Below are 10583 nucleotides of genomic sequence, written 5' to 3' on the forward strand. Positions count from 1 at the left end.
TCTCTTTCTACTTTTTTCCCCATTGTATGTAAACACGTGCATGATTATATATCTCTCTCTATAAAAGACGGGAGCCAAATGAGAGTGAAACACATGATGCTTGCCTTTCTGAGGTTGACTTAACTCACCACAATTATCTCTGGTTGTGCCCATTTTCCTACAAAGTCACACAACTTGCCTCTGTTCGTGGCTAAAGCATATCCTTTCTGGAGATCACACCACGGTTTCTTTATCCACTCCTCTACTGACTGGCACCTCACTTGGTTTATAATATAGCTACCGGGAACAGTGCTGCAAGAACTGTGGATGTGCCATCGTGGCGTGTTGACTCTGTGGTGTGTGAATCCTTCGGGTAAACACCCCGCTGTTTCATAGATGGATCTATTTTTAATTTTTGAACTTCCCTTACTGAGTCCTTTACTCAACAAGTGCCTGGAGTAGCTTACATTCCCCACTGCACAAGGGTTCCCCTTTCTCTGTGTCCTTGCCAGCACTTGTTACTTCCTGTATTTTCTTGATGTCTAAGACATTGGGAACATGCATAGCCATTGACTAGACAATTCCTTATAGCAATCAGATTTTTGAATTAAATGTTGTGACCTATGTTTTAATAAAGATTTGTTTCCAAGTCTCACCTGCAGATATCCATTGCATAACAAATTTAATTATATCATATTTGCACAAGTTGACAGACATTTATAATCCTAGCATTTGGGAGGTTGGAGCAGAACTATTTGAAGTCAATTTGGAATAGTCACACACACACACACACACACACACACACACACACACACACACATTACTACTACTTCTACCACTACTACAACTCCTACTCAAAATTCCATCATGATTAATGAATTTATAGACATCACGAGTCATTTTCTGGGCAGCCGGAGTGTGAACTGATGTGTTTATCAGTGTTTGTCCCATTGTTTATCCTCACACCTTCCACTTTGGCCTCTCGCTGATTAACTCTCTGCAGCTTTGGTAACTTTCCTGTATTTCTACACAGTGCTCGCTCTAACAGCCATCTCTGAGTTTTTACATACCCTTCCTTTGAAATCAGAACGCATGCATACAACTTTAAGAATCTTTAATTTAATTTTATGTCTTTGGGTGTTTTGCCTGCATGTGTGTCTATGCACTGCATGCGTGCAAAGCCCATGGAAGCTAGAAGAGGGTGTGGGATACTCTTGGAACTGAAGTTACAGGAGGTTGTGTTCACATGTGTGTGTTGGGAATTGAACCTAGATCCTCAGGAGGAATGACAAGTGTTCTTAACTCCTAGACGTCTCTCCAGGGCCACAAGTTTTTTTTTTTTTCTTTTTTTCGGAGCTGGGGACTGACCCTAGGGCCTTGCGCTTGCTAGGCAAGCGCTCTACCACTGATCTAAATCCCCAACCCCCACAAGTTCTTTTTGAGACGAGTTCTCGTTCAGTCCACATCAACTTTGGTCTCGTTATATAGCCAAGGATGACCTTGGACTCCTGTTCCTGCCCTTGCTTCCCAGCTACTAGGATTACAGGCCTGAGCCTCTACACTCAGCCACATCCAGTGCTTTCAATGCGATATTCTACTCTCAGACGTTTCCCTCCATTATCCCTCCTCTGAGACATAATAGGGGTCTCTAATTGCTGTCTTCTGGGTCTTCCTCTTCTGGGCCAGATGCTCATTTACGGTTCAGTATTTTTCCCTCTGTCATTTGGGAATGGTGTGTTACTGTATTCCCTCAGTCCTTGACACCTGACTCATTCTGTCGTGTTGAACGCTACTTTGTTCTTTTAGAACTCAGCATGTTGATTGCTGTTGGCAAGAAAAATGACAAAATTGGCCAAATGGACCCAGTTATAGATTCAGAATCTCCGCCTTCATCTGGGCTCCTGATACCACTAACCATTCTCATATTCCTTCTCCCGACTCTGAGGTCTTGCTTGATGACACTTCGAGTATATGCCTATTTGTGCTGCACTCAGCACTATAGCTCATGACAAAGTAAGAACTAGGGAGTGGCTTCTTCATACCTGTTTGCTGAATTCTTCACAGATACTTTTCGAGTGTTGGCCATGGCAGTTGGAGTAGGACTGTGTATATTTTCTGCATACTTTCATTGTCACCAGACCAGGAACAGGCTTTCCGTATGTGTATCTAGAACAATAACATGATCAACTATGAACGTCAAGATGTTTTCTTTACCTGACTGGACCAAGTCACTGTTCTGTCCTATTGGTTCCTCTCTCTCGGGATACCAGGCTTCATCCTGTCTAAGTGAGAATGCGCTATAATTTTAAGACAAAGTAGTCAGTGAACCTTTTGAAAATGTCTTGAAATGGAAAGATACTGATTTAATATTTTTCCAAGGTTCTTTCCTTCCTTCTTTCCTTTGCTTCTCTTCCCTTTCCTTTCCCTTCCTTCCTTTTATCTTTTCTTTTCTTTTTTAACTTGGGGACAGGGTCTCATGCATCCTGGGCTAACTTAAAACTTGCTGCATAAAGGCTGATGTAAACTCAAAGATCTGCTTGCTTCTGTCTCCTGATTACTGGGATTAAAAGTCACGACACCCAGTTCTTTCTCTTTTAGTTGAGGTTTTGCTGTAAGACTGTCCGGATTTAACTTTGGTACCTGGTATCTGTCTAGAAAATTGTCCATTTCATCCTGATTTTCCAGTTTTGTTGAGTACACGCTTTTGTAGTAGGGTCTGATAAGTTTTCAAATTTCCTCTAGTTTCTGTTGCTATGTCTCCCTTTTCATTTCTGATTTTGTTAATTTGTATACTTTCTCTGTACCCTCTGGTTATTCTGGCTAAGGGTTTATTTATCTTGTTGATTTTCTCAAAGAACCAGCTCCTGGTTTTGTTGATTCTTTGTATAGTTCTTTTTGTTTTTAATTGGTTGATTTCAGCCCTGAGTTTGATTATTTCCTGCCTTCTACTCCTCCTGGGTGTGTTTGCTTCTTTTTGTTCTAGAGCTTTTAGGTGTGCTGTCAAGCTGCTAGTGTATGCTCTCTCTTGTTTCTTTTTGGAGGCAGTCAGAGCTATGAGTTTTCCTCTTAGCACTGCTTTCATTGTGTCCCATAAGTTTGGGTATGTTGTGCCTTCATTTTCATTAAATTCTAAGAAGTCTTTCTCTATTTCTTCTTTGACCAAGTTTCATTGAGAAGAACGTTGTTTGGCTTCCATGTGTATGTGGGATTTCTGTAGTTTTTGTTGTTATTGAAGTCCATGGTGATCTGATAGAATGCATGGGATTATTTCTATCTTCTCCTGTCTGTTGAGGCCTGTTTTGTGACCACTTATATGGTTAATTTTGGAGAAGGTACCATGAGGTCCTGAGAAGAAAGTATATTCTTTTGTTTTAGGATGAAATGTTCTATAGATATCTGCTAAATCCATTTGGTTCATAACTTCTGTTAGTTTCTCTGTGGCTCTGTTTAGTTTCTGTTTCTATTATCTGTCTATTGATAAGAATGGTGTATTGAAGTCTCCCACTATTATTGTGTGTTCATAGCAGCCTTACTTATAATAGCCAGAAGCTGAAAAGAACCCAGATGTCCTTCAACAGAGGAATAGATACAGAAAATGTGGTACATTTACACAGTGGAGTACTACTCAGCTATTAAAAACGACTTCATGAAATTCTTAGGCAAATGGATGGAACTAGAAAATATCATCCTGAGTAAAGTAACCTAGTCACAAAAGAACACACATGGTATGCACTCACTGATTAGAGGATATTAGCCCAAAAGCTCGGAATAACCAAGATACAATTCATAGACCATATGAAGCTCAAGAAGAGGGCAGACCAAAATGTGGATGTTTCAGTCCTTCTTAGAAGCCGGAGCAAAATCCTCACAGGAGAAAATACAGGGACAAAGAGTGGAGCAGAGACTGAAGGAAAGTCCATCTAGAGACTGACCCATCTGGGGATCCATCCCATATGCATCCCAAACCTAGTCATTATTGCTGATGCCAAGAAGTGCTTGCTGACAGGAGTCTGATATGGATGTCTCCTGAGAGGCTTTGCCAGAGCTCTACTGATACAGATGAGGATGCTTGCAGCATCCAATGGTTATTGGACTGAGCCTGGGGATCCCAATGGAGGAGTTAGAGAAAAGACTGAAGGAGCCGAAGGGGTTTGCAACCCCATAGGAAGAACAACAATGTCAACCAACCAGATCTCACCAGAGCTCCCAGAGACTAAACCACCAACCAGAGTACACATGGAGGGACCCATGGCTCCTGCCGCATATGTAGCAGAGGATGGTGTTGTCTGGCATCAGTAGGAGGAAAGTCCTTGGTCCTATGAAGGCTCGATTCCTCAGTGTAGGGGAACGCCAGGGCATTGAGGTAGGAGTGGGTGGTTGGGAGCGGGAACATCCTCGTAGAAGCAGGGGGAGGGGGTATGGGAGAGGGGAAAACCAGGAAAGGGATGACATTTGAAATGTAAATACATAAAACATCCAATTTTAAAAAAGACTGTCTCGTTCACTGGAAAGATGGTAGTGAAGGGCACTTGCTGCTCTTCCAGAGGATCCAGGTTTGATTCCCAGCACCCACCTGATGGTTCAGAACCATCTGCAACTTTCAGGGACTCTGATGCCCTTCTCTGGTTGCTGCAGGCACCAGGCATGCGTGTGGGACACAGACAGTTGTGTGGGCAAAACGCCCATGCACATAAAAAAGAGTGCTTCCCGCTCTTCCAAAGGACCTGAGTTTTTTCTCAGCACTCATGTTGGGTGGCTCACAACTGCCTGCAATTCCAGCTTTAGTGCTTCAGTGGATCTAATACCTCTGGGCTTCTTGGGCCTCTGCCCATGTGTGTAGCAATATGGGCAAACCCACATAATTAATTAAAAAGTGATTGTCTCTGAATGTCAGATCATGAATGTTATTTTATATAAAAAAAGAGGAAAAGATATATAAAGACCATATTTCTGAGTATTTTAAAATAACAAGTAAGAAATTGTTTGGGAAAGCAGTGGCTACAAAATAAAAACATGATTTGTAAATAACATCACGATGATTCAGTTTGTTTCCGCTGAGTACAGTGGAAGGGTCCCATGCAAGGGTGGAATTCGTTTCCTGTTTGACAATACCCTGGATGGGTATTCTACCGTGCTGCGGTAGAGGATTTGTGACCCTTGCCTTAGGTTTGTAACTAGAATTTCTGAAGGTGGGGCTAGGGATTCTAATTTCAATGAGGGTCCCCCTGTAGAGCTGACATAGGACAACACCCCTGAATCTTCCCTTAGGCCAGCTGTGATGTCGTAGCTTTAGCCTCATGGTCATAGACTTCTTATGTGCTGATTATTATTACGTAATGCCTTACTGAATATTATTTAAAATACCATCTCAAATAGGATACAGAGAACAAAACAAGATAAAACAGTGCAACTCACAAGCCACAAGCAGTTACAACAAGTTCCTCTTCCAGGAAAGCCATCGTCTTGGGCATTTTTACTTGCACCTCAAATTTGGGTAAAACTGTTTAGAATAGAGGAAAAAAAGAGGTGAGAGTACGTAAGAGACCTCATAAATATTACCAGTGGATTTTATTAGAGGCATCTATGGCATAGAATAACACAGAAATCAACACTAGGAAAGAGATGTTGTCATTCATTCCTGTGAGCAGTTGGTACCATGACCACTTGGTGAAACTGGACTACATTTCCCAGACTCATCTTCTCTGATTTTGTGCAAGATTTCAAAGGTGGGTGAAACACCACTGAGTCTGAAGATCCATCACAGTTAGTTGAAGGAACAGTAGGGCCAGTGCGTTCAAGTTTGATTTGTTTTCCTCTCTCTTCCCCTCCTCCCTTTCTCATTTTAACCAAAAGCTAGTTCTTCTGACTGACAGACATCGTCAGTCCCATTGTCAGACACATGGTTGTACTGAACTGAAGGTCTGCAGACTCTTTCACGATTCCTGCAAATCTTCCATTCTGGAACCTGAAGTTGCACCCCCCATCCCCCTTATGCTCTGACTAAGCCCATGCCCACTTTAGAACTTGCTAGTCATGTTCTGGGATTTGCCACTTCCTCCTGTTGAGTCATTCCTTTTCCAAATTTCCCCCATAAGAGTGAAAGCTGTTATCTTATTATGTAATTGTCATAGAAGGTCTGGGGGGCTTTGAGAATCATGCTTAATGATTGGTATATTCCTGATATCAACTCCCATCTCATCTGCACACACAGAGTGAGAACATAGCACACCTCCAACATGGACACACATGCATATACCACACACAAATACAGAAAAGTAACCTTAAGGGTCCCACCATCATAAATGCCTTAAATGTGTACAATTCTTACCATATTCCTTCACCTCAAAGGAATGTTCTATTTTCTTCCCTGAGTCCTTCTGCACTACAACCTTGTAGATGCCTAGAGCTGGCTCAACAGACAGTGGGAAAGAGAGCTGGTGCAGTCCTCCTGGTAGATCGACATTTTGCCATTGAAAGATTCTGTTCCTCTTGGGATTCTACAGAAAGATATTATGAGTTGTGTAAACAATTGAAACATATAATTTGATTAGAGGTCAGCTTATCAGGTAATAATAACACTGGGTGTTTAATAGGCGGTTGGTAAATTAATGCTCACATCATTAACCAACATAAAAAAAATTGTAGACCTGAGTAATGGACGGTGAGGTCACCAGCTGTGGGAACCTTGGAACCCTACAGCTATCCCATCCCAGGTGCTAGTCTTGTCTGATCTTGGAAGCCAAGCAGGTTAGTATTTAGAAGGGAGACCCTGCGTATGTGTGTCGCAGTGGACCTCCTTCTGATACACATGTCCGTTTTAGCCAGAAATATTTGAAGGGCCATAAAATCACTCCATCATAAACTGCTGCAGTCCTTTACTCTTACTTTCCTAGAGAACTTGAGGTAGGCAGAGAAGATAGGGTCTGTTTTGTAGAGGTGAAATGGAGTCTAAAAGGAGACCCGAGATCGTGCAGAACTTGTAGGGCACCGTCATTCTGACTGAGATGTACGGTTTGGTACCTACCTCAATATAAACGACGGGGAACTGAAAAGAAAAAAAAAAAAGGCAGTATGAGTGTGCAGCGTAATTTAGAAAGAGAGCATCTTTGTCAAATTACGGCCTTTCAATTGTACCAAGCTTATTGCCTTTTTTTTTTCCTTCTTACAATGACTTATTTCCTTGTTCCATGCCAGTTTCCCTTTTTAAATTAGTTCTCTTGAGACTTTTGTAAAATGAGTTTGGACCATATTCACCCCTCCCACACTTCCTTCTCTACCCACCCACCTTCATGCCTCCCCTCCCCCATCAGGTCCAGTGGTGCTGCTCACATAGTCATGGGTGTCAGCCATGACATCAGGTGATCGAACCCGTATCGCAGAGGAGCAAAGTCGCTGTTTTCCGTGTGTAAAGTAGGAGAGGTCCTCTGATGCATTACCTTTTTACATGTTTGGTTTGGAACATAAATCTCTTAAGAAGCCATGGCTTTCCTTTTGTGGCTAGCATACATTTGAGGAAATCTATCTGGATGAAAGACTTCAATGGTAAGTATATTACTACTACTACTACTACTACTACTACTACTACTACTACTACTACTACTACTATCATTATTTTGGAATTGGTATTTGCTTAAGAGAAACCAAATGTGCTTGTGGAGGTGGCTGGAATCTTTTAAGAGGACATTTTGAATGGAATATCCTTTTGTAGTTATACTTTAGACAGCAACTTACTGTGTGGTCCAGGCAGGCCCGGACCTCGTGATCCTTCTTCTCAGCCTCCCACCCTCTGGGCTTAGAACCATGCATAACCAGACCCAGCTTGATTTTAAATGTTTTATCTACTCTAAGAACGCAGTTGGTGAACTGTATCCATGCTACTGTCACGTATGCTTCTGGCACGGAAGCTCTCAAGCAGTGTTCTGTGGCAGAGTCAGGTGTTCAGGTTTTCTGAAGAATCAGACTTAGATGTTCGTTTACTTTTCTCATTGTAAACAATCGTTCTCATTTCTCACCCACCAACAGGAGACTCACCGTTTCATTAACCGGGCGAAAACTGATGTCCACAGAGACAACTCGGAATTTCACTGAAACAGAGATTTTGCTGTGAGACCTACCCTCCCCAACTCTCCCTCCCTCCCACCCCAAAACCACAGCCCAGTGGGAACCCAGGGCCAGAGGTCCGATGCCTGCAGCTTAGTCATAAAGAGTACACCAAACCCCACCCTCCACCCCACCTCCACAGTTATTTTTTGCCCAGTGAATTCTTTATACCTGTCTGTCCAGGTTTGTATATGGGTTTGTCTGTCTGGACAAAGACTGGGCTCTCAGCTTTTGTTATCCACATTGACTTCTTCTTTATGAAGTGGTGCGTTGGTCCTTTTATCTCCACAGCAATGAGAGCCGAGGGTGAAAGCGGCCTTGAGATCTGCCAAAACCCATAGAGAGAATGTTCAGATCCACTTCTGGGGGCTCAGCGTCTACAGGGATCTGTTTGCTTCGTGAATCCTTGAGATCTGGTAAGGGGTTGTCAAGGGCTCAATTTCCTGTTTTATCCATGGACTATTAGGATTGTGTAACATGATTTTAGAAGAAAACATTGCAAAACAACAGAAGTCAGGGCAGTGAATAAGATGGTGTCCTTGTACTTTCTCAGTAAAGTCTTGGTATTAAAAAGTAATTTTCCTATTCCACCTTCCAAGGCCATCTTACATGAATAATTTGGCTTTTAAGAAGATCAGTATTCAAAGGCTGGAGAGGTGGCTTAGCACTTAAGGGCATACACTGCTTTTGCAGAGGCCCTAAATTAGGGTCCCACATTAATTTCAGGAGGCTCACAAGCTGTCCATAGCTTTAGCTCCAGGGTGCCCTCTTCTGGCCTCAGTGGTTACCTGCAATCATGTGCACATACACAATTTAATCTGAAAATAAATCTTAAACAAGAATCTCGGGTTGGGAGTTCAGCTCAGTGGTAGAGTGCTTGCCTAGCAAGTGCAAGGCCCTGGGTTTGGGCCTCAGCTCCAGAAAAAAAAAGACTAAATAAATTACAATAAAACATAATTTAAAAAAAAAAAGAATCTCAAGGGGCTAGAGAGATGGCTCAGTGTTTAAGAGCATTAACTATTCAATTCCCAGCAACAGCATGGTGGCTCACAACCATCCAATGCCCTCTTCTGGTATGTCTGAAGACAGCTTCAGTGTACTCATATAAATAAAATGAATAAATCTTTAAAAAAGAGAATCTCAGTGGTCTTCTTTAAAGCACTTCATTAGACCTGTTTGTAAGTCTCATAAAGGCAATTTGAAGTATACTTTGTATTCATCATTTTTCCTTAATTAAAATATTTCTTTTTGATGAATGAGAATATACAGTTCAGCTCAATTACTCTTTCTCTGCCAGCACTGACAGCCCAGGCGGGATACTAACCGTGAAAGAGCTGCAGTAGGAGGAGTCCTTATCCACAGCCTGGTCTATGAGGAGGTTTGAGTACTGTACTCCATACTCTAGAGTTACGTTGAGTGTCACAGTCTCGTTCAGGTGGTTGAGGTGGACACAGACCTTTTCAGGGACTCCTGCATAGAGCTCTGAGGGGACCAGCACCACATATCGTCTGCGGAGAAGAGGATCAACCATGAAGGATTTGAAAGACACCATTATTGTGAGTGTTTTCTAGGATTTTTCATGCTGCCATCAATCTTAGGTTTCAGGAGGATTGGGTTCTCCAGAGGTCAACATAAAACCTAAGATTAGACACTGGTGTGATTCTCTGGTGTTCAGGAACTGGTCACCCACAGAGTATTAGAAACACTGGGCAATCAATTCAAGTTATTGCTATGTAACAATTCCTCCAAATCAAGACATTCCTTCCTGGAGGGAGGAGGGACATATGAGATACAAGAGGTAAATGTTATGACCCGAGGCTAACAGGATGGATGCAGTCTTTCCATGGTTACAGAGCAGTAAACAACTGCTGGAGAAAGGAGAGGAGGCAGAGCTGCCTCTGAGAGACTCCCGGACCAGCCAAGTCTCCTAGAGGAGACTTTTCTACCAGCTGAGCTACCTTCAAGTCAAGCAGGGAGTCCCAGGAATGAGACACAGTTTTCTTTGAATCGTCCATGTTCCTGTAAGCAACCCCTGACTCATATTCCTGGAGGTAACCCCGCAAACACATTAGTTAATCATGTTGGACTTTGGTAGAATCATTATGTCCATTCCTTATCTGGGCTGGGTAAATGTTTGTGTCAGGTCTTGCCTCATAGACACACACACACACACACACACACACAAAATCATACACACACAGGTCTGATGTGACAACTATCATGTGTTTAGGTTAGAAATTCCAAATTTCCAAACCATGAGCTAATCAGTGGGTTATCACTGGAAGCCTTTAAAAACCCACTGCATGTGGCCTTGGGTTCCATGTAAGCACCACAGATCCTATCCAGGAAGCACCAGGAACTAACACATAACACGTGGGGGGAAGCGGAATTGCTTTTCAACCCAACAACTAATCCTTCCAAGTTTTTTTTGACAACAGACTTCTGCATAGGAGACGAGGAAAGAGATAACATGGTGGGAAGGAAGGACACAATAGAATTTCCTA

General features: G+C 42.5%; 1 protein-coding gene across 2 annotated transcripts in view; it reads right to left on the reverse strand.

The window, feature by feature from the left end:
- The window catches only part of Pzp (pregnancy-zone protein), a 46094-nt gene that overhangs the window by 35329 nt on the left and 182 nt on the right, over positions 1-10583 (reverse strand). For both annotated transcript variants that reach the window (NM_145779.2, XM_008763310.3), the window contains exons 2-8: positions 9404-9587; positions 8251-8404; positions 8011-8063; positions 7004-7024; positions 6308-6476; positions 5395-5479; positions 2022-2145 (exon numbers count right to left, since the gene is read on the reverse strand). In NM_145779.2, the coding sequence (NP_665722.2) occupies positions 2022-2145; positions 5395-5479; positions 6308-6476; positions 7004-7024; positions 8011-8063; positions 8251-8404; positions 9404-9587 (790 nt within the window). The remainder of the gene's footprint in view (positions 1-2021; positions 2146-5394; positions 5480-6307; positions 6477-7003; positions 7025-8010; positions 8064-8250; positions 8405-9403; positions 9588-10583) is intronic.

Source organism: Rattus norvegicus, chromosome 4 (assembly GCF_036323735.1).
Source record: "Rattus norvegicus strain BN/NHsdMcwi chromosome 4, GRCr8, whole genome shotgun sequence".
In the NCBI taxonomy this organism is placed as follows: Eukaryota; Metazoa; Chordata; class Mammalia; order Rodentia; family Muridae; genus Rattus; species Rattus norvegicus.